Here is a 23,083-nt window from a genome sequence, read left to right as displayed (position 1 = left end):
GTTTTATAGAACTAGAAACAGTTGTGGAATGGAAGAAAAAGAATTTTTCCTATTATGGATGCATGATCACAGCATATATAACTGTGCCAAAGCTCATCCAACATCATTTTAATTGAGATTTCTGCTCCCAGTGAAACTGTAACTGTACAGGCTAGCTCTGTAAGTATCTACCTAGATCTCAAAGGTGCAAAATATGCAAGAAAAGTGTCTTTAATGAGACCAGCTGCTGTAGCTGGAAGTAGCAGAGAAGTTTCTGAGCACCACAGATTCTTTTAATTGGGGCCAAGGACGTATTTTCAAGCTGGCACTAACATGGCCACAGTTCTGTTAATATTTGAAGTGGCTGGGAAGTTCTCCCTGGTACTCCACGGATCATCTGATGCGTGTACCACATCTCCCACTGTCGTTCAAACAATCTCCTGCCCTCAAGCACACACACATTAATATCCTGCCTCAAAACCACTTTTGAGAAAACATAATTAATGGGAGAAGAAGTCAGAATAAAGAAATGGAATATGAAAATTTGTAGAGCAGAACCAGAAAACATCTTTCCTGAACTGTAAGTTATGAGTAGGTGCTTATTAACTACTTGTCAGGAATAAAATTTTTATAGCAATTTGTAGGACAGTTTATTTACACACAAAAGTCTATATTTAGTCCAAATCACTTTATACCCATTTAATTGTTTCAGTAAATCACAGTATGCAAAGAAATATTCACTTACTTAAAAGTTTTACTTTCTGAACTTTTTTGTTGAAAATTAGGTTCAGTCTATATGACTTCATCATACAGAGCAGAACAGTTTTTTATATCCAGATTCAAATACTGTATGGAATATACCAGTAGATATTGAAAATATTGTCTCAATACAAAAATTAGTTGTATCTAGCTTTGTCAACCCCCACTCCCCACCCCCCCCAAAAAAAAGAATTAAAGTAGTTTTCAAGATCTTTTAATATTAGTAAAAGAAGGAATATATGTTGTACGTTAAAACTGTAATGTGAACAGAAAAGAAAGTTCTATGAGAATGCTGGAATTAACAAAATGAGTGAGTCCTAAGGCATTTCCATGTAGGCACATGACTGAAGAGTAGCTCCTCATGCCTGCCTGACAATGCAGCCTGAGTTCCAAGAGTTTGGACAGGATACCCTCTTTCACTCTTTTAGAAAACTGACAACCAATAAAATACTTAAGAGTCCTGAACATTTTTTTTAGAAGTGGAAGCTTGTTTACAGTAACACTGTCAGGATACATAAATATGTGATGTAGACACATTAAAGGATCAAGGTTTAGGACCATTACATCTCCAACAGGAACTTGTAAACAGCTTATAACCATAGGGTATCTTAATCACTTAAGCAGTGTGTAAAATGCTCAGACACCTTATAATCCAAGTGCCAATTAACAAATCTCATGATTGCCAAATTACTTCCATATTTCCTCTTTTGATCCTGAGACTAGACTAAAAGTAATTTGTCAAAAAATTGCTTCCAAGTTACTTCATTATTGCTTTTTTGCCATAATGCTGCACCAGAATGTATCATCTCTGTGCTTTGCTTATGAAAGAGTCAGTAATCACCTTGGTGCTCTACTTCCTATGAAAACAAATGTACACAGAACAAAATCATCACTGATACTTGCACCTATTCTTTGTCCTTATTGGTATTGTTCCTCATTTCTTTTTCTTTTTTTTTTTTTTTTTTCTTTTATTGTGATATCATTTTACCCTTAATTAAAAAAAAAAAAAAGTGCCATGTTCTTGTATCCTCTTTCCTTGATAGCTTCTGGCATTCAAATAAGGGATACTGGCCTGCCAGAAGATGAAGAATCTGTAAAAGTTTCCAAATATGCAGGGGATAGTGGATGACACATAAAAACAGTCATTTACTGCCAAAGGGGATAGACTTGTTTGGCTTTGGTTTTGTAAGTCTCTGTACCTACGCTTTTATTGCATTTAGTAATATATGTAGTGGTTTAAAGCAAAATAAAGTGAATGAAAGGACTCCCAGAAGTTCTGGTGAGGTCTGAATGAGACTTTTTTTCTGCACAGATTGTTCCCTGGGGACAGAAAATGCATTCATTAAGGAGTGTGCATTAAAGTAACACAATATGAAAACTGTGCAACTGTGTAAAATACAGTTGCTATAACTTGACTTAAAATATCCTGAAATGTTTTGCTTTATGGCATTAAAAGTAACTCATTTTCTTGGACTGTTGTTGCTAAGGTTTGGTTTATGTAAGCGTTTTAAGAAGAAAGCAGTCTGAAAAATACACAAATAGCACAGCAGAGAACTCATTATTCTTTCAAATGCCTCTTTTGAAAAACCTTTCAAACTTTTTATTCTGTTTATTCAACAGGAGAGCCATTTACAAGTAAAAAGAATAGCAAGAAAATGGTGCTTCAAAGCTCTGAAGAAAAGAACTGTTTTGTAACACTTAACAATTCTGCGCTACTGGACCTTGAGTTCCTCCTGCTTTACTCCCCCAGCTTATACACATCTGGAACTGCAAGGAAAGACAGAAGTGTTGGTGTCCCTTGTGGTGCCCAGACAATCCTCAGTCCCTGTTTTGATGGGTACATGGTGCCCTTGGGTCCCAGGGTCTGGTACTTGCAGAGGACAAGCGCGTGCTGGGCGCTGCAGGGATGTACAGTGGGTCCTGGCAGGGTCATAACTGATGAGCCCTGGAGTTCCTCTGCAGAGGTAAAGCCCAGCTCAGCCCAGGTGCAAGGGAGGCCCCTGGCTCATGCACAGGACTCACTCAGACAGCCCAGGGCTTCGTGGAGGTTTCCCAGTGGCTGTGTGGACACAGTGATCACCCAGCTGGCGCCCAGCTGGCTGATCAGCAAGAGCCACTGGTGCAGCTGGGTGCACAAACATCACCCAGATGGAGCTGCCAAGTGGAAAGTGATGACGTGACCAGGGGACTCAGACATAAGAGCATCAGATGTGGGTAAGACTTATACACATGAATGTGGGAAGAGGGACTGATCAGAGAAATCCTGCTATTTTGGATCATCGTTTGTGGGCATCCTAGTGATGGATTAGTCAAACTGCAAGTAGGGAATTCCATCCCAGCTTTCGGATGAGTTCTTTAGCACCCCCTAACACAGCCAACCACGGCAATTCTGGTTACAGGATGCCTCACAAGTCTTCTGTAACATACACAAAATAATTTCATCACTTTAAAAGAGGTTGGCTCCATGGTGAATATTTCTCTGCAGATACTCCCTACACAGAAAATCATTATTTCATGGACTCACAGTGCATCGTTGCTCAGTTTATGCTAAAGTTCTGGAGGAGGATAACCTTTCTGCTTTCTGAAACAGGCACTGCAGGTCACCTTTCCTAGATCAGTAGCTTTGCTGTGATGTAATCTATCTCATGGTCTACTCTTGCCTTTGGTAAGAAAGAAATTGACTTTGCAGAAGAATAAGGGAAAAAAAAGCATACTGATTTCTTTATTACTATGCTGCTGATATTGGAATTTCACCTGATATTCTTAGACAGAATTAAAAAATGCTCCAAATATAATAATTCCCCAGAAATGCTACCAAATTTACCAAAGAAATATATTTCATTTAGAAGAGTGCATTCTAGATACTTCTCTTATATGCAGTGAATATGAGCTTCAGATTGAATTAATTTCATTCTTTCATTTCTTTTCATTTTCCTTTCTTTTCTTTTCAGCAGTCTCAATCTTATGTTTAATTTTCAACAGCTGGGTGCCTAATGTCTGTGTGGCCATGACCTACTATTATGAAATTCGTGTATGGAAATGAAAGTTAGTTATTAATATGGAAAAGAGCAATTTTAAACAAACAGAACACTGTAGTGTTATCTTACACCAGGGTTGAGGACAATATGTTGGTAATTACTTCTAAACAGTAACACTTTAGTCATTTAGATAGTAACTTGGAAACAGACAAAAAAACCTAAGGAATCTTATCACAATCCTTCTTTGCCTTTCTCTAGGGAAAGGAATTATTCCCTTTAAAGTTGGCAAGTTTTGATATTTTGCTGTTTTCAGAGGTAAAGCTCTATTTAAAATAGAGAAGAATAGAAAGAAACTCTTGGCATGAAACTGGGTAAATTAAAGTTAAATTGCATAAATCTATATTAATACAAATAGGACACAAACAAGGATGGGGAAATTATAGCTCTTGTATTCAATCCTAGGCTGCTTTCACAAAGCAAAGTTGCATCTGTTTTGTTGGGTTTTTTTTTTTCCAGTATTCTTGCAAAAATAACCCTCCTGAAATGTCTTATTCTGTTAGACATTCATGCTTGGAGCAACTTTTAAATGAATGTGTCATTGGCAGCCTAACTTCTGTGTCTTGGCAATACAGGGCTTAGAAAACCATTATTTTTAAACAGGGATTTTGAGACTTCAGCTATGACACTGATTTGATTCAATTCTTTTCATATTTTATTTCTAAGTGCATTTCAGGCGGACAGATTTTGTTAATAAATACAATTTTGATATTAAGTTACAGATGGGGTTTTAAAACAGCTAAGTGCCTGCAACAGCAATAGCAAGGAAATCTTGCTTCTATGTATAAGGGATCAGGTTCTGGTGATTCAGTACAGACCCGAATGGTGCCCATGCTTCTCCAAGCACCTGAGTCATCTGGGGTGGGACTCAGCTGGCTGGAATGCTGGCATTCACTTAGAACCACATTTTTAAGTCAACTGACACACCTTCAAAAGCCCCCACAAGGATTAACTAACCTATAGAGGTCAGAGCTATAAAATAGAGCTCAGCTGAATTCTACAGAGAAAATTCAACAGGCAGGTGCAGCCTGACTGAAACAAGTGTACTGGGCTTTCTGGTGAGATGCTTTTCTTAGTGCCTGTTTTCTGGCAGAGGAACACAGCAGAATAGGAGAAGATGGAGTATGGGCAGAGCACCACCGTTCTCTGACAGCTGATGAGATAAATGTATTTAATCCTGAGGCTGGAGAAGAACCTCTCCAGTAATCAACATATCACAGTCAACACATTTTGCACTTTCCCATTTCTTCCACTCAACAAATACTTTTCTACTCTGACACAACAGAATGCAAAAGAGAAAACATTTCAGCTGGATCAAAGGCCTATGATGAAAACACCTCCTAAAGCATTAGCATTTGGGGCACACTAATACTGCAGAGCCTTTTGTCAGGGTTTGCTTGCCCAGTAGGAAATGTGAGTGGGAATCTCCACTACAGTGCTTGTATCGTCTATTCTTCTCAAGCAATTTATAAGAAACTTGGAATCTTTCACATAGATTCATGTTGTGTCATCTAGACACAGTCTTCAGCGATTCCAAATTTGCTATTTAAAGAGCCTGTATGCTTCTTGCCAAGATTATCTTTTCAGACATTTTTCTCAGAATGTTCACTGGTAATATCGACTGAATTGTCTGAACAAATGTTTAATAAATTTTCAATTTGAAATTCTGAGTTAATATATGAGAGGCTTTCAGTTTGCATGGAAAATCATGCATATCTCAAAGTGAGTAAGTGAAGCTGAACTAAATGTTGTACTCATCAGATTTTTAACTGATACTTTCTCATTACTAACAAAGGAGTAACACAATCTGTGCACTTTTTGGAGTTGCCCTATATCTTTGAAGTTGCCCTCCACTTGAGCAACTTGCATATTTGGAATGAGACAAATGTGATACTGAGGGTGAAGCACCACAATAAACAGCCTGCTTTCTTGGAATAGATCATTATCTACACAAACACTCAAAATTTGTGCTTTTCATTGATACTATGATCCCAGTCCCTTTGATGCTGGACAGCTGGAAAAAGTCTCTTCAGGGACTGTATCTCATAACTCCTTAGACTACTGGAAACTTACCCACCTCTGAGCTCCCATCCACAAAATTGTATAAAACCTGAGCTTGCACGTTCAGTTCTGCTGGGACTGCTGTTATCAGAAACATTTGGTCTGTGCCTATGCTGAAAAGAGCTGTCAGCCTGACTAAGCAGAGAATCCAGTCTGTAATCTGTAAATTCATCTACAGCATCTGGGCAGGATTAAAAAGACTACAAAATTTGAATGAGAGGATATTTTTGTGCATAGATAGGATGAAGGTCTTCAGATGACACTTGAATGAGTGGAATATGGACAATTTCTGCTGTGAAACAAAGACATCAGCAATTCCACACTAAGAAATTTCTCCAGAGAAATCTTTTAGTTGCATATATATTACATACATGTATTTTATATATACATTTTTGGGAGATATATTTATATATTCATTGGATTAAGTGCCATATCTAGAAACATCAAGATATATGAGAGTCTAACAGTCCAGTGTTTTTAAAGTCCCCAGTCTGAAAGAAATCCAGTAAGATGTCTAAGTACCACATAAAATCTGGTTTCTAAACACTCAAAAATAAGTGTCAAAACTAGTAGAAACTCATTTAAAATTCATACTGCTGTACTATTCAGCTGTCCACCAAAAGAGCAGAAACATTCCTTAATCCAAGTGCAAGGGTATTGCAGGTTTAACATGACACTGTTATCACTTTATCACTTTCTCACATATCCTGATCAGATACACATTTACACAGACCTTTCTGAAATTTTAAAAGAGTAGCACAAACATTTCTTATTAGGAACAAATTCATAGTACAAAATGATTTCCTTACTTTTGGGAGGGAAGCTCTAGATCCTGAGCTTTGCGTGGTCATTGTCAAAACAGTAGTGATACCCAGTGCAACTCTGGCTGGAGCAGCATCCATGTTGATCCAGAAAGAAACCCAGGATAAAATGACAATCAGCAGGCTAGGAATGTACATCTGGATTAAATAGTATCCCATCTGACGCTCCAAATGAAACTTGACTTCAATGCATGTAAACTTTCCTAGAACATGAAATTACTTTCATAAATGCTTTTTGCACATTTGTATCTTGTTTTCTGAACATAAGTTAGATGTCTGGCCTGTTTCCTAATACTGTAAGCAGATCCTGATACACAAACACTAGTCAGGCACTTGTTGCATTACAGCTTGGGGGAAGTATGGGACCACCGAGCACTGAAGTGCCCGGTTCTTCATATTAACTGAGAAAACAAATATCAGCACAATTGTTTCACCTGCAGAAAATACAAAATAATGTTTCTTTCCTCAAAATTCAATGAGCTTTTACTTTAGTCAAATATAATGTTAAGTATTAAAAGGGGACAGCATTTTTGATATTTTTGAGGCATGAGATTAAGCAATCATGCTTGAACTGACAAATTGTAAACTACTACTCCTGCAGTCCTAGGGTAGTTCAAACTCCTTCTCGTTCTGCTAATGAGCCTCTGTCTGTGGATTATGTATCACAGCAGAATCAACTCAAAGTCTACTTTGAATTTTGCTGAAAGTCAGACTCCAGGAAACCTAAACCAATCTCTCGTGGGAGGTGATTCTTCAAACAACTGATAGTTGCTGCACAGCAGTCTGGAGGACAGAGGTTTTGGATTGCCTGGCAGTGGAACTAGTTGTGCAGCAGGAGATGCAGAGTCCTGAGCTGCAGCAGCTCATCAGCTACTAATGCAGTAATCACTCTGTGCTGGTCTCAAAATTTACTCTGGGTTAGGGACTGTGAGCCTCTCATTCCTGATGTGTCATGCTAATGGTTGCAAAGGACCCCTTTTGTGTGTGTTGGAAAATGAATGAAGATGCATTTTTCCTCATTCACCCTTTCAGGGGAAATTAGATCGTTTGCTCCTTTTTGTGATGTCCCTGTATTTTTCTGGTGGTCTACAATGCTGAATGCTGGGTGCAGGAGTTAGCACAAAGGAGAGTGCAGAGGCTGTTTAGCAAAGAGCAGAGTGGAGACTGAATAACATCCTCTGACAGCCCAGCAGTTCTAAAATGAGTGAGCTGTGCCTGGAAAGGCAGATGCTGAGAGCTGGGCAGAGGCTGCTCCTGACCAGTCTGCCCTACAGAAGGGGGCTGGGAAGGGGTTGGTGGCCACCTGTGGCAGCAATGGCACAGAGCCTGTCAGAGGCTCTGCAGACTTTTCTGGCACAGCCTGGACAGTGAGTTTAGGAGAAGGCTGAGTAATGAGTTTTATCCACATTTTAATTTCACACCAAACCTGAAGGAGCAAACTACAGAGAAGACAGTAGTGGGGGTGCTAATCACTAAGTTCTTCTTCCTTGGTATTTTGGGCTCCAAAATGAGAGGCTGCATTTATAAAAATTAAACCCAACAGTTTTCATGAGACATAAATGTGACATTATTTTTGGCAGAGGCAGAACCTCTCACATTGTATTATTTCATAGAGTGAAAAAAATGTATTTGATGCAACCAGATCAGCTCTTATGCTGAAATGATGAAAAAGCTATTTTAGATGAGAGGGATTATATTTAATCCCAGAAAGCACCCAGAAAACTGTTCTCTAAGTGCTGTCCCCATTAAATAAACTCTAGCAGCCAAATCAAAATTTTAACAGAGTTTCGTCTTCTCTTTAAAGCTAAAGCTTGAAAACACAGCATTATAAACTCCTAAACAGCAAATGAAAGAAAAAAACTTTAAGGTATTAACAAACATTTAATATCCTGATATTCCATGTCTGTCCACTATTCAGATCAGCAATGAAAACGTGTTTTGACATGCTATGTCTCATAAATTAGACTGCACATAAAAGCTGGTGAAAAAACTAATATTATTCCTCAGTGGTAATTTGATATGCTGGAGAAATAAACTAGGTTCAGAAAAATCAGTACGTTAAAAGTGATGAATCAATATTTAATAAAAGAGTTCATTTTTTAACATGTTTCATTTTAAGGATATCAAAACAATTAGATTTTTATCAGTTTTTTAATATTTTACATACTTCAATCGTTTTAAGGACATTAGACTACTTTAATGAAATTAAAGGAAATTTTGAAATTAAATCTTTCAAAAAAACAGAGAAAAAATTCTTTCTATTCAGACTTAAAAATAAGTGTGACTGAATCAAGTTTTAATTTCTTTTTTTTTTTCATTTTACCCATATTTTTCCATTACAAATTGACAATAGATACCATTGGAACAATTGATAGAAAAAAACAGTAATTCTCACCAGTGTTGTAATGTTTTGTGCAATAACCAAGTTCTTTATCTTCTTTCAAAATAAACTGTGGCAAGGTTAATCCCTCTGCGACTTGCACAGGTCCATCACTTAGCCACTCAAATATCAGATCATTCATGGTGTAGCCAACTGCAGTAAAGGAATCAGAGTTTATTAGATGGCAGCTGACCAGAAAAGAGCAAATGTCCTTATGTCTGAGAAGCATGTCTTTTATTGCAGTACATGTTATCTCAGTTACATTTTCAAATTGTTCCATTAACAGCAGCGCGATTCCTCTTAGTTGTTGGTTGCTATAAATGCACCATTGGTCTGTTAAAAGCAAGAAGTAAATGCTCTTATATTCTGAAGTACTGCCCTGGTTTGCCACCAAAACCCAATTTTGCTGGCCCAAACCAGTCTAAGATTCTCTGGGCACAAAGACAGGTGGCAGCCCACAGCTCATAGCCATACAGTGAAATCTTTTCCCCCCTAAATAAAAAATAAATAAATGAAAAAGAAAACCAGGGTGGATTGGCACCTACTGAATGTTGGGAACTATCACTGGCACCTGCCACAGTGTGAACCCTCCCAGGTTTTCCTGATGGTTGCCTGGCAGGCTGAGGCAGTGCTGTGGTGTGTGCTGGCTCCCCAGTCCATGCCTTGCCTGTGTTTAGCACACCAGCTTAGGTGTCACTGACAGGACCTCTGCTTCAACAGGTACTTCTTTTCCATTTTCCAAAGGTGAGCCTAGCTCAATCAGACATAGTGAATCTCTGGCTATGTAAAAACTGTTCTCACTTTCCTGAGATATAGTTATTTCTCTCCCTCAGCATTGCTGTATTTACCCTGGAAGTGATGCAGTTCTGATGGGTAAGGTGATGTTACCCAGGAGGGAGAAAGAAAAAGGAGTTGGAACACCACAGAAACAGGCAATCCTCACATTATGGTGATAAACATAATTCCCTTACAAAGCAAGAATACTGAGTCTCACCACACAAATGTGATAATGTAAATATCAACTAATCACTGAATGTTAGGGTACAAACTTGCTATTTGATAGATAAAGCAATTGGGCACTCACAGCTCTCTAGCTGCATTGTACATGTCTGTACATCCATAGGAAAATTCTTCAAATCCATGGGACAGGACAAGGTTAACGTTAGCCTAAAATTAGAGGGGAAAAAATATGTTAGACGTCTACAAGTTTCATTTAAAGCCCCACACTTAGAATTCAAAGGATCAAGACCAAATCTTAACACCTCAAAGGCTGGGCTCATCTCCCCTTTGAGCTTTTAAGCATGTGAGAGCTCTGGAGACAAAATGTGTGAGCAAAGGGGGCACTCCCAGCCTGCCCTGGCTGGGCAGAGCAGAGGCAGAGAAGACAACATCAGGTTAGCAATACATGCTCTCCACTAATGCACCAGTGAATGTTTAATGTACTATACTGAACCAAATAATCCAAAAGCTGAAATGCCTGGTCATGGGACATGTTTTAAGTTTTATTTTGGAAAAGCAAAAAAAAAAAAAACCAAAAGGAAACAACAACCATGGGTTTGTTTTGTTTTTTTTTTTTTTTAACAGAGTGCTTTTGCTCTGTTGGAACAATGAGTCCCATTTCCAAGTCTTCATTCTTATTGCTTAGCCACTAAAAGAAGGAAAAAAACATTATACAGTAAAAGAATCACATTGCATTAAAGGAGTACAGATAGAAGAAAGTAAGCCTAAAGGAACATAATCATACAAAATATATTTCTCTTTTAATTTTTCAGTTGTTATTGTCCCAGATAAAGCATAACTTTACTTAAATGAGAATACTTGTAATGTTTCTTTCTTCCTTCCTTCTTTTTTAGTTGGTTTAACCTTTTAACATTTGACAGAAATCTATTTCAAGACAGTCTCTTCTGTTTTATTTTTTTGTGTGTGTGTAAGAAGAAACCATTTTTAGCTAACCAAGATATTGGGATGGCCTAATTACAAACAACTAGCTTTGATAAACAGTATAAATATTAGGATTTTGTTTTAAATAATATTTTAAAAGTACATTTTTATTTCTGATTACATTCAGCACAAAAAAAAAAAAACCCACTCTGAAACAAGGAATGCAAAAAACCCTAAACCCTCTGTTCCCATTTATTATGAAAGGCAGTAACAAGACTGTCTGATTAGGAGGGACACTGGAATATTTACACAGTATAATGACAATAATTTTTTAGTTGTCAGTGAACCCACAGATCAGCTGTTTAGAGGTATAACCTAAACAGTACAACAACTGTGTTGTCCCACAAACATATGTGATCTCTACAGAGAAATACTTGACTAAATTCTGTCTCTCATGATGATTTTGTGGTTCTCACCACTTACAACTGATTCAAGATCGTTCAGTCTATTTCTTCACCTGTGAAGTTTTGGGGACTACCTGGCTGGAGCTTCTAGCCATAAAATCACTGTGCCAAAAATATGATACTTAGGTAACTGAGATCAAAAAATTTCACCCAGATCTAAGATCACATTCAACATCACTTCTGTTGCTTACATGTGGGTTACCTAGAAAAAGTCACACTATTTTCATCTTGATACAGTCTTGAGCAAACAAGATGATAGCACCATGAGATTAGAGATCACATTTATGTGGCAGGGAGATGAAGCCCCAGTACTCTCCTCAACATCATCAAAGGAATAAACTCACATTTAACCTTTGGGACCAAATGGTAGAAGTATTAAAAAAATAAAATTGTCATCTAGAGAAAAATGTTTGTCTAGTAGGCATGTAAGTGTCATTGAAAATCTGTCCTCTCCTGATTTTAATATTTTAAGTCCTTGCAAATGTTAACTAGTCTCATTTTTGCTAGGTAATTTCCTGCATTAAAGATTGAGCTAATTAAGTTGCTAATCCCCAGCATTAACAAAACAGTGCCTCTGCCCCTTCCCTGAAACCCTACTATATCAAACTCCCTTCTTTTCTGTCATCTTCTAAATATGGCTTAGATGTTTTAAGTTCTTTTCAAACATGCATTTATGCAAATGCAGCCTTTGTAAATATGTATTTGTTTCCATTCATTGAAGTATGCATGGGCTATGCACCCCTTGGATTTTACTGTCAGGTGTGGACTGCACACTGACTTTGTTTCCTTTCTACTTCATTCCTTTCCACACCCCAAAAATTCAAGTAATCTGGGGGTTTGACTACATACATGGTCAGGAAAGTCCCTTGTTATTTCAATACCAAATTTATGAGAAAGCAAATATATTGAGTTGTAGCTTTCAAGATTCACAAGGAAAAAATAATTTATCTCCACTGATACAAGGTAGATATATTTTTTTTTCCCCCTGGAGGTGAGATGACAAAATTATGTAGGCTCATTTTGTAGATCCACACAAAGCCTTATGTCCTACTTTCTCTTCCTAATCGTTGTTGTCTTTCAAAAGGACTTAATTGTTCTCTTATCACCCTGAAAGATGAAAAATAATTTCTATTCGATGTGTTGGTGAGAGTAAATCAAGACATCATGCCCTTATAATTTTGCCTCTACCTGTTGTTCACCTCAGCACAGTAGCCATTCAAATTGAACACCTTTGCTTCTAATCCCTTTTAACAGCAGTCATGCAAGTGTTGAAACAAGTGGTTAGAGCCTTATATCCTCCACAGATCCACTGATTTTCAACTAGATTACCATATACTAAAAGTTCAGCAGCTGGAATTTGAAATAGATCCACTGAAGTCCACAGAGGTGGCTTAATTTATACCAGTTGAGTTCTTTTCAGTAAAACTATGAGCCTGCAAATGTTTCCAAACTGTGGTGCCATGCCACTACTTATATATCAACGTTAATAAGGACATAGGGTCATAAATGGAAAGTGTTGGGTAGATATAGCTACCCACATTGGTGATAATAAGTGTCATTGAGAGAAAATAGTTCAGCAAAACAAATGTCTCACACTGGGCAAATTTGAGATGGGCCCCTGGAGGTTTGGAGCCAAGAGCAAATTTAATGGGGAATTACACTGATGAATACTTTAATCGTTAATAAAACAGAACAAACTGCTACAGAACAATTATTTTATTTTCCAGGCATCCTGCCACCAAGGCAGTCGAGATGCATAAACAACAGATTGGTGGTGGAGAGCCATAAAACACTGATGGGAAGTGCTTTATGAGCCATCTGTAAAACTGAAGGAAGAAGAAGCTGACCAGGCTCTTGATTTTGCCTTCCATTACCTGAGCACCCTCCAGCCCAGGCCAGGCAGGCCCTGGTGGCACAGCTGGCTCATGGAAAGCTCTGGGCTGTGTTTTCCAGCTGAGCTGAGAGGGATCCTGAGGGAGCAGGAGAGCCTCACGTCTCCAGTGCCTCAGCACAGCAGGCAAAGTGCCAGGGACAGCAAGCTGCCTCAGAGAAGAGGCAAAGCTGCTCTCTTCTTTCCCTCGCTGCTCCCTCACCCAACCCACAGCCAAGGAAGAATCAAACCCTGGAATAATGCAAATAAGACATTTGAACAGGACAAAATACAGAATCAGAGCCAGAAAACCAAGAATGAAAAATTAGCTGCCACTGTGACAAAAATAATAAATAAATAAATAATGTCACTGAGCAGCACTGTAGCACAGACAGGGCTATAATCCAAGTACTCCAGGGCAGCATTCTCTGTATTATGTTTTGGACCCTCTTCCTGAGGATTCCCTCACACACCAGGCAGGTCCTTCTGAGCAGTGTCTGCTGACACCTTAAAAGCCTTCAAAGTGCAACAGGCACTGCTGGGATTTCTTCACTCAGCATTTCATTCAAACTACCCTCTTTCCTCCCCTGGTTTCACTATAAAGTGCTGAGATATCACTCAGACTTGACTTGTGGGACTGTCTGTCTTCCCAGCCCAGCTCAAAATCTTTAATTTCTGGTCATCTCAGGGACCCACTTACAGCATCACTCAGAGGTCTGCATCCCCCAGTTTCTGCAGGCAGGAAGGCAAGGTCCTCCAGGCTGTGGCCTCTGTCACAGAAGCCAGAACAAGGCATCTCACGGGAAAAAATAAGCAACCTGACTGCTTAATCAGAAATCCTCATGCTGGTTATCTTTCACACCTGAACATGTTTTGCAATGTCAGTGTTTTCTCCTGGTGTGAGCAGCCACAGCCCCAGGTGGGCCAGCAGCAGAACTCAGCACAGGCACTGCTGCTGCATCCAGCCCTCATCCTCCGAGGAAAAGGCACTGGAGGGGTCACACACACACACAGAGCCAGGGGGGCTCAGAGGTGTTTATGTGCAGTGCAGCCAAGCGCTGGGCTCAGTCCTGGGACTGAGATACTGTGTTTTATGGTCATCCTTTGACCATTCCTGCCTTTATCCTGTTCTTTCTCCAGCCTGGAGGTGTTTTCCCCACATCCTCCTATGCCTGCCCATCTACCCAACATCTCTCCCAGGGACACCTGCATGACACAGAGCCCAGACATTTTCTGTTGCCTCCTGGTCTGTCCTCACACCCTTTCCCCCTGTTCTCCTGTTTACCAGTTCCTGTCAAATGCCACTCCCACCTGCTTTCAGGGTACTGAGTCAAGGCCAGTCTGCCTTGGACAACTATCCCCCAAAGAAGCGTCATCAGTAGAGGATAAGGATCTTGAATTAAAAAAAAAAACAAACCAACTCAATAGAAATAAGATGTTAGTAAATAGATTATTCTCAAGATGATTTCCAATCTCATTCATTCACTTGAGGGTTTTGAAAGCTGAGGCTCCTGACCGTCACACCACTTCTCTGATAATCTCACAACGCAACAAAAACACTTCAGAGTACTACTCAGACTGACTGCTTGTGAATGGTCTGCAACACAAATCTGAAGTAATGAACTGCTAGTATTGGGTTGAACACTTAGGAAATTGTGTTTACACGTTACATAATCCAGGATTAAAAAAAATAATAAATTTAAGAGAATATGTAATTTTAACTGAGATTTGACATATTGCCTTGTCTGCAGCAGCCACTGCACTGTATTCTAACCCACTCTTTTACAAGCAGCTATCACTCCTTAGCCTGATGTTTTGCAAGACATCCAAAGTTTCCCTTGATCTCAGTGACTTCTCATCCCAGAGGAGGACACTGGTTCCACAAGAGAAGGACCCTGAGGATCATAATACGTGGTATATCATGACAAGGGAGTATTCTTTTCATTAGTTATTCTGCAAGAAATGTTGATTGTGAGTGGGCTACAGAAAAACAGCCTCCTCATAGAGGTTTTCTAATGATAAATAACTAGTATCAGTCCTGTTATGTATAGAAATACTGCTGGGAATTTAAAAAGTCCTGTAGATAAGGGTACAAATCTCTTCCGTCTGCAAAAAACCCCATGATTATCTCCTCACTGGAATGAAAAGCAACAAATGCCTCACCATGAGTAGGCATCCTGTTAAAAATAACATTTTGTTTCTATTCTTATCCTTTCATTCTTTCACATTACGCCCATCTGCACCTCAGCTGCTGGGACAAGAGATTTCACAATCTAGGATTTTATGCTGCAAATACGAGAACATAAATAGCACATGCATGATCACTGGTAGCATTGGCTATGTACCATTTTTATCACAAGATTAATACCTGTGCAAACCCCTCAGTGCTGGATTTAGTGAGACAAGTGGGATTTCTTTTTCCCAGCACTGTTAAATCTAAAGACGCTATTGTAAATTGCGAGGTTTCTGGTATTTTTCTTAAAGCTCCAAGCTGACAATAAAGTTAAAGATATTTTAGTGGTACACTTTTTCTTTGAAAGATTAAACTCCTGATCCTTCTAGCTTCTGAAATAACATTAAAATATTACCTAAGCACAAGCAGACAAAGTTCCCTATTAAACTGGCAGGGGAGATGAAGTTGCACAGCAACCATGACAGCATCGCATGACACGGGAGCAAATGCCATTTAGGCTAGTGACACTGAAACAGGGAGGAGAATCTAAAATCTCTATATATGCCTCCCAGCCCCCTCTCTTGGGGGCCTGAAAGAAGAGCACACACACTGATCACTTATCAGAAGGGAAAAAAAAATCCCAGTGGCATTCTTCTTTTAAATGTCTTTTCATTTTGTAGTCCATCTCATTATTTTTTCAGGGACCTGACTCATCATTTTGAATGTCAATTCTGGTAATTTTCACAGTCTAAAGGCTTTGTCCTGTTAAATGGAACAGTCAATCTGACTGGACTTTTTTCCTTATATTTGAGGAGTCCTGGAATTCCTCTCTAATATTTGTCATGTTCTTCAGGTTCATTTCTGTCAGGAGGGAATGGGCTGAAGTCGAGCTTAGAGGAGATGTGGAACCCTCTCTGCTATGGCAAAATGTGAGCTACAGGCTGGAGTTTGACGTGCTGCTGTTTCTGAGCATGTCCCCACTCCCTCCCTCCAGTGCTTTGCTTTGCTTCATGTACTGCTTAACAACACAGGAGCTGGCACAGAGCAGGGTGGTGGATTTCTCATTTCAGGCATCCCACTTCTCATTGTAATGCAATCACTGTCTGCAGATACACAATGCCAGCACATGAGCTGCCAGCAAATGATTTTCCAATTATTGCTCAAACAGATCTATGAAATTAAATTCAAGTGTGATTGTATGTAACAGTTAAATTCTGTAAGCACCTGTTTCCTTTACATGAGGATGAGTATTTAACCTTTTTTTTTCTCTGTCATTTTCTATCTTGGTTTTCCTGCAGTGTGTGTTTGGTATGGTGTTGCTTTTTCCTCCTGGCATGATGACATCTCTGTTCTAAGCCATATATTTCAATCCAATTGGCAAAAGAACATTAGATTTATCCCTAGGACCCTGTTCTAGGAAAACCTGCTTTTTTTTGAACCATTTAGGAAGGGTTCCTTCACCTACATCATTTTACACCTAAACTTGAAGTGCTCCAGTGTGAGTTCAATGGTTAAATGAAGTGCCTGATCACCAGCAGCCGAGGACAGGCACTGCCAATAGCCATAAGGAGGGTGGTACACAGTGCAAGGGCTGTGCAGCCATCCCATTGGCACAGACATCCAAAAGTAGCCACCTGCCAGTACTTTTGATCCTGCCAGCCAAGATCAACTTCATGTGTACAAATTGGTCTCCAGCAGCATTTCTCACTTGTTTTACTTAGAACAAAGTCTTCATTTTTAATTGAGATACAAGAATACAGCACTGTAGAAGTGACATTTCATGCCATCAAATCTGATCATCTGCTTTCACCCAGAGTCACAGCCTCTCAACCATTTCAAAAATAATCAAAGTTCGTTTCATGGTATCTAGTGTGTGTGTCCCCATTTCTGTTGGAATATTGTCGCAGGAATTCAAGGTGTATATGGCTCTAAATTTGTAACCTCCTCTGAGAGCTCACTTCTGACCAGTTCAGAGCCATTTGTTCTCCTGGCAGCATTGTCCTTCAGTCTAAGCAGCTCCCCTCTTGTGTTTGTATTTACCTCCAGAGCTCTCCAGCCTCATCTGGGGATGTGTGTGGCATTAAAGGAAGGAGTGAGGCAGTACACACTCAGATATAATGCCCATATCCCTGCTGTGCTTTAAATGCCTTATGAAGTGAAAAGCAACTAATTTTGTGTCATTACAATGTAAATTGTTCTTTTCTTAAGCAGTATGATCAATGGGGTTTTCACAACAGCTATGTTAGTTGCATAACAAAGTACCCACATTAGGCTTTATTATTTATTTAGTAGATTTTGTTTGTTTGCTATTCCGAGCAAGTACTTTAGACAGGAAACAGGAACAACAGGAAAGTAAGGGTATTGGAAACCTGGGGCTAGATCCTCAGACTGAATTTGTAGATTGGGAGAGAATGAGAAAGAGGGGAATGGGTGACGCAGTTAAGAGACTATTTGGAAACAACCCCAAGGATGAGAAAAATCTGAGTTCATTTAATTAAAAGGCCCCAAAAAGACATGGCTGGAGTGGGGCTGGAAGGAGAGGCAGGAGTAAGGGCAAAAAGGAAAGAGAAAGAAAGGGTGAAAAATAGGGAGCTAATGATAATCCAAGGACATTTGGTTCAGCTGTAATGAGAATGGCTGCTTTTCCCACAAAAGGCTGCAATTTTTTAGCTTCTGAACCATTGTTATTGTATTCATGCTTATGGGAAGACAAATTTGTCAAATTCACTGGATTCACATAGCATACAGCCACGTCCCAGTAACATTGTGCAACATAATAAAGTTTAGTGATTGTAGCTCTGTAAAGCCTCAGCCCACAGTACGTATTAGCTGTCAAACACCAAAATGTTTTAGATGTTCTCTATTTCTGTTAGCATTTCCACTGACTATTCCTCAATGTCTTGGTTTGGTTTAAATGCATAAAATTTACTTTGAGGTATATGAAGACATTTTATGCTTTTGGAAAGTCAGAGCATTTCGGTTGGGGTAGTTCTGCCAATGCAAGAATGAAATAATTTTCAATGAAAATGTCCCTGTGGTTACTGACATTCCCTTCCAAGGGAAAATCGGAAAAACACCTTGTCAGTACGAGTGCAATTCTGACAGGACCCGAGGTAATAGGTATGTTTGTGTGAGGTGGGAGTTTAATAAGCAAACAGACATGTCAATCATGATAAATGTCTCCATGACCCCACCTCTGTCAATCTGTCACATGAAAAGACAATGCTGCTTGCTAGTAAAGTCCAAATCCTCTTAAGTCCCAACTCTAGATTGTAAAATAAAATTGAAGTCATTAAAGCACAGAATGCACACAGAGCTGTAGAACATAAAATTTTCTATCACTCTGCTAGCCTAGACTGTGCTGGGATATGGATGATTTACACATAATGGGTATAAATGGATCCTTGTTATCATGTAGCTGATAAAGTCTGTAGCCAAAAATTGTTTTAGAAAACCTACACCTGACTTCACTGTACCGTGGTAACATATTCTATAATTGCCATGCAAAAAATCCAAGACTGTATCTTATTTAAAACAATATATTCAGCGGGATGGTGAACATTTTGCCATGAGCAGTCTGTTGCAGAGGGACCAGCAGTGCTACCTGTGTATTTCCTTAATCTGCTTTTCCTTCCCATAAGGCAAAGAAGAACACGAGTACAGAGACTACAAAACACGGAAGTTCCTCTCAGAAAAGCTGGATTATAAAAGTGCTGTGGATTACTTCTGATCTATGTGATGGACATGGCAGTCACAACTCCTGATCTAACACCAAGTGGTGTGTGGGGTCGTGGGGGTGCAGGAGGGGGTTGGCTCAGGGCTCTGTCCCTCAGCTCTATGGCCACACCAGGAAGAGCTGATTTTGGGAGCTGCTGGGGAAGGCAGCTGGCGTGGGAGGCAGCGTTGCAATCAGTTTTCACAGAAACTTCCCTTGGCTTGCATAAGCAGGTGAGGGCTTTGGGATGTACCAGCTCCCCCTGGCAGCTACCTGTTGTGGAATGGAGGGCTGGTAACCATTCCCAGCACAGCTCCACAAACAGAGCAATCCAACAGCTTGAGCCTTCTCTGTTTCCTAGTGCCCTACAGCACAGGAGTGCTTCCTAGCAGACACTCTGCCCTCAGCCCTGGTAACATTTACAATTAAAACTGGGTCGATAGCTGAAACCACAAGGAACTGATTGTCTACATAACTAACAGTTCTGGCACTGGGAAGACAAAGAAAGACAGAAAAACAGACATTTTGAAAGACTTGAGGAAATTCTCCCTAGGTAATTAATCTTTGAACAGGAATAGCAAAAATAGGGGAAGAAATGTAGTTTTGAATTTGCAGAGATCTCCTCCCTAGAATTTCAAGTGTCTCTCTTGTCAAATTATGCAACACATTCTAAAATCTTCTAATATTTAAAAAATATGTAGTAATCTGCTTTGTAACTATTTCTGGCTAAATATATGGCACTACAATTCAGAGCGAAGCTCAACTGAGAGTGTTTTTCTGGAGCAGCAAGTAAAAGAAAAAAAATATATATTTACAATGCTTGTACCTCCCTGACCAGTATATTCTAGTTTCAATCTATGGATCAATATTATGGTTGAATTATATCACCTTCTGAATCAATCTCATATGCCTGAGATGCACTGAAAATATTAAAAAGAGAAGGAGGCAATTAATGCAGAAAAAAAGCCACAAACCTTAAATAAAACCACTTTCTATCACTTTGCTAAAATAAGCTTCTAAGCAGATGCTAATATTCTGAGCTGGCTGGCAGCCTGAATTGAGTTTGTGGGAATCAGGTAGCACAAATGGGTGGCTTGGAGAGAATATAAAGCCTTCTGTGAGTTTATTTAGCATTTTCCTGATGTACCAGGTGTCCTCAGGGGGACAGAGAAGACACGATCCTTGTCTCTGGAACAAACACTCGTGCAATGGGGTGTGCAATGCGAAATGCAGGTGTCATACAGAATGAGAGTGTCTGCAACAGGATTCTTGGTACCATCACACAGTGCTGCAACACTTTCTGAGTGCAGAGCCTCCTCCAAAATCCAATCCATGCAGAAATCAGTCAAGGATTGGGAGCGGATGAGTCACAAGTATCTGGGGGGTGACACTGTGTAGGTTATGATTTGAACTTTTATCGTTTTCTCAGCATACAATATAAACACAAACTAATTTATTCAACACTGCTATTACAAACATTTCTTGCTGACTGCTCTCTACAGAGTGCTTTAAAATAAAAGTTATAGCTATTTAACAGTCTTTGAATTGTTATAGTTGAGTGGAACTGAGACTGATCTTGACTAAGTGAAGTTCACGAAAGTGAAGTTGTTTGCTGAATTTAACTTTGCTGTAATTGCAGACTTCTCAAAATACATGTGCCTCCAAGAGCTGCTGCTACATCTCCAGTGACAATAGCATATATCTGCAGTATTAAGGAGTTCTGGGTTCCCTCCACAAGGCTCTAGTTTTCCCTGCAGGACCCAAAGGTGCAGACCCGTTACCCAGCTATAGAGCCTGAGGCTGTATACAGCATGCTATCTGAGATCAAAAAAGGTATCAAGGTAATTATCTGAGCATGCAAACATATGAAAATGGAGCTGGATTCCTAAAGTTGTGATTCAGAGGTGGGTACATCAACCATCAACAACTTTTTATTTTCTGTAACAACTCCAAGGGAATTAAATATAGTTGTAGGAACCTACAAGCACGAGCATCATGATTATTATAAGGCAAACTCTGAATGGAAATCTTTATGCCTCTTTTGTGCTGTGTTAGGCTTGTTTCTTTGACCAACTATACAAGAGAAGGATGAATGGCCTCATGCTTACCCCAGGGTGAGATAATTCTCTTAGCCAAGCCTGCAGTGGAGGTGATACACAGCCCAGACTCTCTCTCACCCTTTCATGATTTTTCTGAGCACCCATATCCCACACCAAATGTTTCATTTTAGTAAAATATGGATCATGAACTGTTGTCCCAGGTGACTTCTCAAGTTCTGTTCAGAAAGGGCAGGTTTGGCCTCTGAGAGTACTTAACAGCATAAGCCATTTCAGCCTCCTGTATGGTGTATTTTCATGGTTTTGGTGCAGTGTATAGGGAAGAGGGATACCACTGCCATATAATACACACACACACCTTGCTTCTTGCCCATTAATTACCAGGAGCACTTCTAAACTCACTTTATGCAAAGAACAGTTTGTATTTAGGCAAGATTAATTTGACCTTGATTTTGTTAAATTTGGAAATATAACAAAACAGCCTGCATCCCAGAGGCATTTGTGAAGGCTTTAAACACTTAAAGCACACTAAATGATAAATGTTAAATATCACAATGACAGTCAAAGTGCTATTGGTGCAGTAGTGAACATTCACAATATACTGAAACCAATCACTAAAATATTCTTGTTTGTTTCTGCATAGCACAACTACAAGCAGCTGACATCAAATAGAAGTTTCTAGCCCAACACCTATAGAATAAATAGAAGTATTTCTAATTGCTCCTGATTTCAAGTTGCCATACTCCAGAAAGTTTTCTTCACTGTAAAGTGTTAAAAAATTATGTGCCATGTTAGACGTGCGGGGTTACTCTGTTACTGTTGTGTGATACAAATGAGAAGCAATGTGCTCTCCTGGAATACTGCTTACTCTGCTTCAAACTCATTTGCATTTAGGTGTGGGAATTTTACAAACGTGATACGGCAGCTCAAAATATCACTTTTGCCGCATGAGCAAATGTCAGGATAACTATCCATCTGCATCCAGAGCAGCATCCAACTGCACTGTTTCCTCCAATAAGGTAGTGTCTGATGTCATTCAAACAAACAGATGCATTCATTTCTTTCTCAGGGTGAAACAGGAAATATTTGCAAGTGACAGCATATTTGTCACTCTGTTAGTGCTGGTACCATCCTTGTATCCGATTATTTTTCTCAAACTTTTCAGGCAGAGTAATTTGAAACCTTGCTCAGTAATCCCACTTCATCTGTCCAAATATTACTGGGCTCTTATCAAGGAATTTCCACAAGAATTATGTAAGTGGATGAAGTTCCATGCTAATGTGTATTTATTTAACATCCTAAAGAACACAGCTATCCCGAGTCTGGATCAATAGTAATTCCTTAATGAAAATGCAGTCAAAACTACCATACCTCATCAGAAATAACTGCCTTCTAACCTAATCTGCTTTACAGATAAGAAAATTCACTAAACAACCTGTTAAACAAATACTATCATGTTTACTTTCCACAATGCAAGAAAGGCAAAAGCCAAGAAACATTCCCAGGAAGAAAAAAACTCCAGTAATTACTTCATTTTAAACAATCCTAAGAGCAATAATAGAGTGTTTTGCATCTTTGGCTACCATTATTAAGCAAATAATGGCTCACAGTAAGCTGAATGTCAAACAAACACTGCAGGTTGTTTGCTGCTGTTTATGCCTGTGGAATGCAATTTTGTTTTTCTGCTTATGTCTCATTTCATCAGGTCATATCAAATCATATTTTGTCACTGTTTATTAATTCAGCTAAATCTAGTCCCATGACACACACTTCATTGCATTTAGTATTAAAAACAAGTGCTTTCCATAGTTCCAGGTTTGTTTTTTTTTTTAAAATGTGACTAGATACATCCAATTAGCCAGTGACTTGCATGTCAAATCTATGGTAT

The 23,083-nt window shown here is 39.2% G+C and overlaps 1 protein-coding gene across 3 annotated transcripts in view; it reads right to left on the bottom strand.

Moving 5' to 3' along the window:
• Positions 1 to 23,083, bottom strand: part of GLRA2 (glycine receptor alpha 2) — a 122,026-nt gene that overhangs the window by 66,889 nt on the left and 32,054 nt on the right. For all 3 annotated transcript variants that reach the window (XM_063392874.1, XM_063392872.1, XM_063392873.1), the window contains exons 5-7: positions 10,120 to 10,202; positions 9,051 to 9,188; positions 6,644 to 6,858 (exon numbers count right to left, since the gene is read on the bottom strand). In XM_063392874.1, coding sequence (XP_063248944.1) covers positions 6,644 to 6,858; positions 9,051 to 9,188; positions 10,120 to 10,202 — 436 coding nt within the window. The remainder of the gene's footprint in view (positions 1 to 6,643; positions 6,859 to 9,050; positions 9,189 to 10,119; positions 10,203 to 23,083) is intronic.

The sequence above is a fragment of the Prinia subflava genome, chromosome 3 (assembly GCF_021018805.1).
Source record: "Prinia subflava isolate CZ2003 ecotype Zambia chromosome 3, Cam_Psub_1.2, whole genome shotgun sequence".
Classification (NCBI taxonomy): Eukaryota; Metazoa; Chordata; class Aves; order Passeriformes; family Cisticolidae; genus Prinia; species Prinia subflava.
Note: the sequence above shows the minus strand (reverse complement) of the source record. Positions and strands in the feature narration are given on the sequence as shown.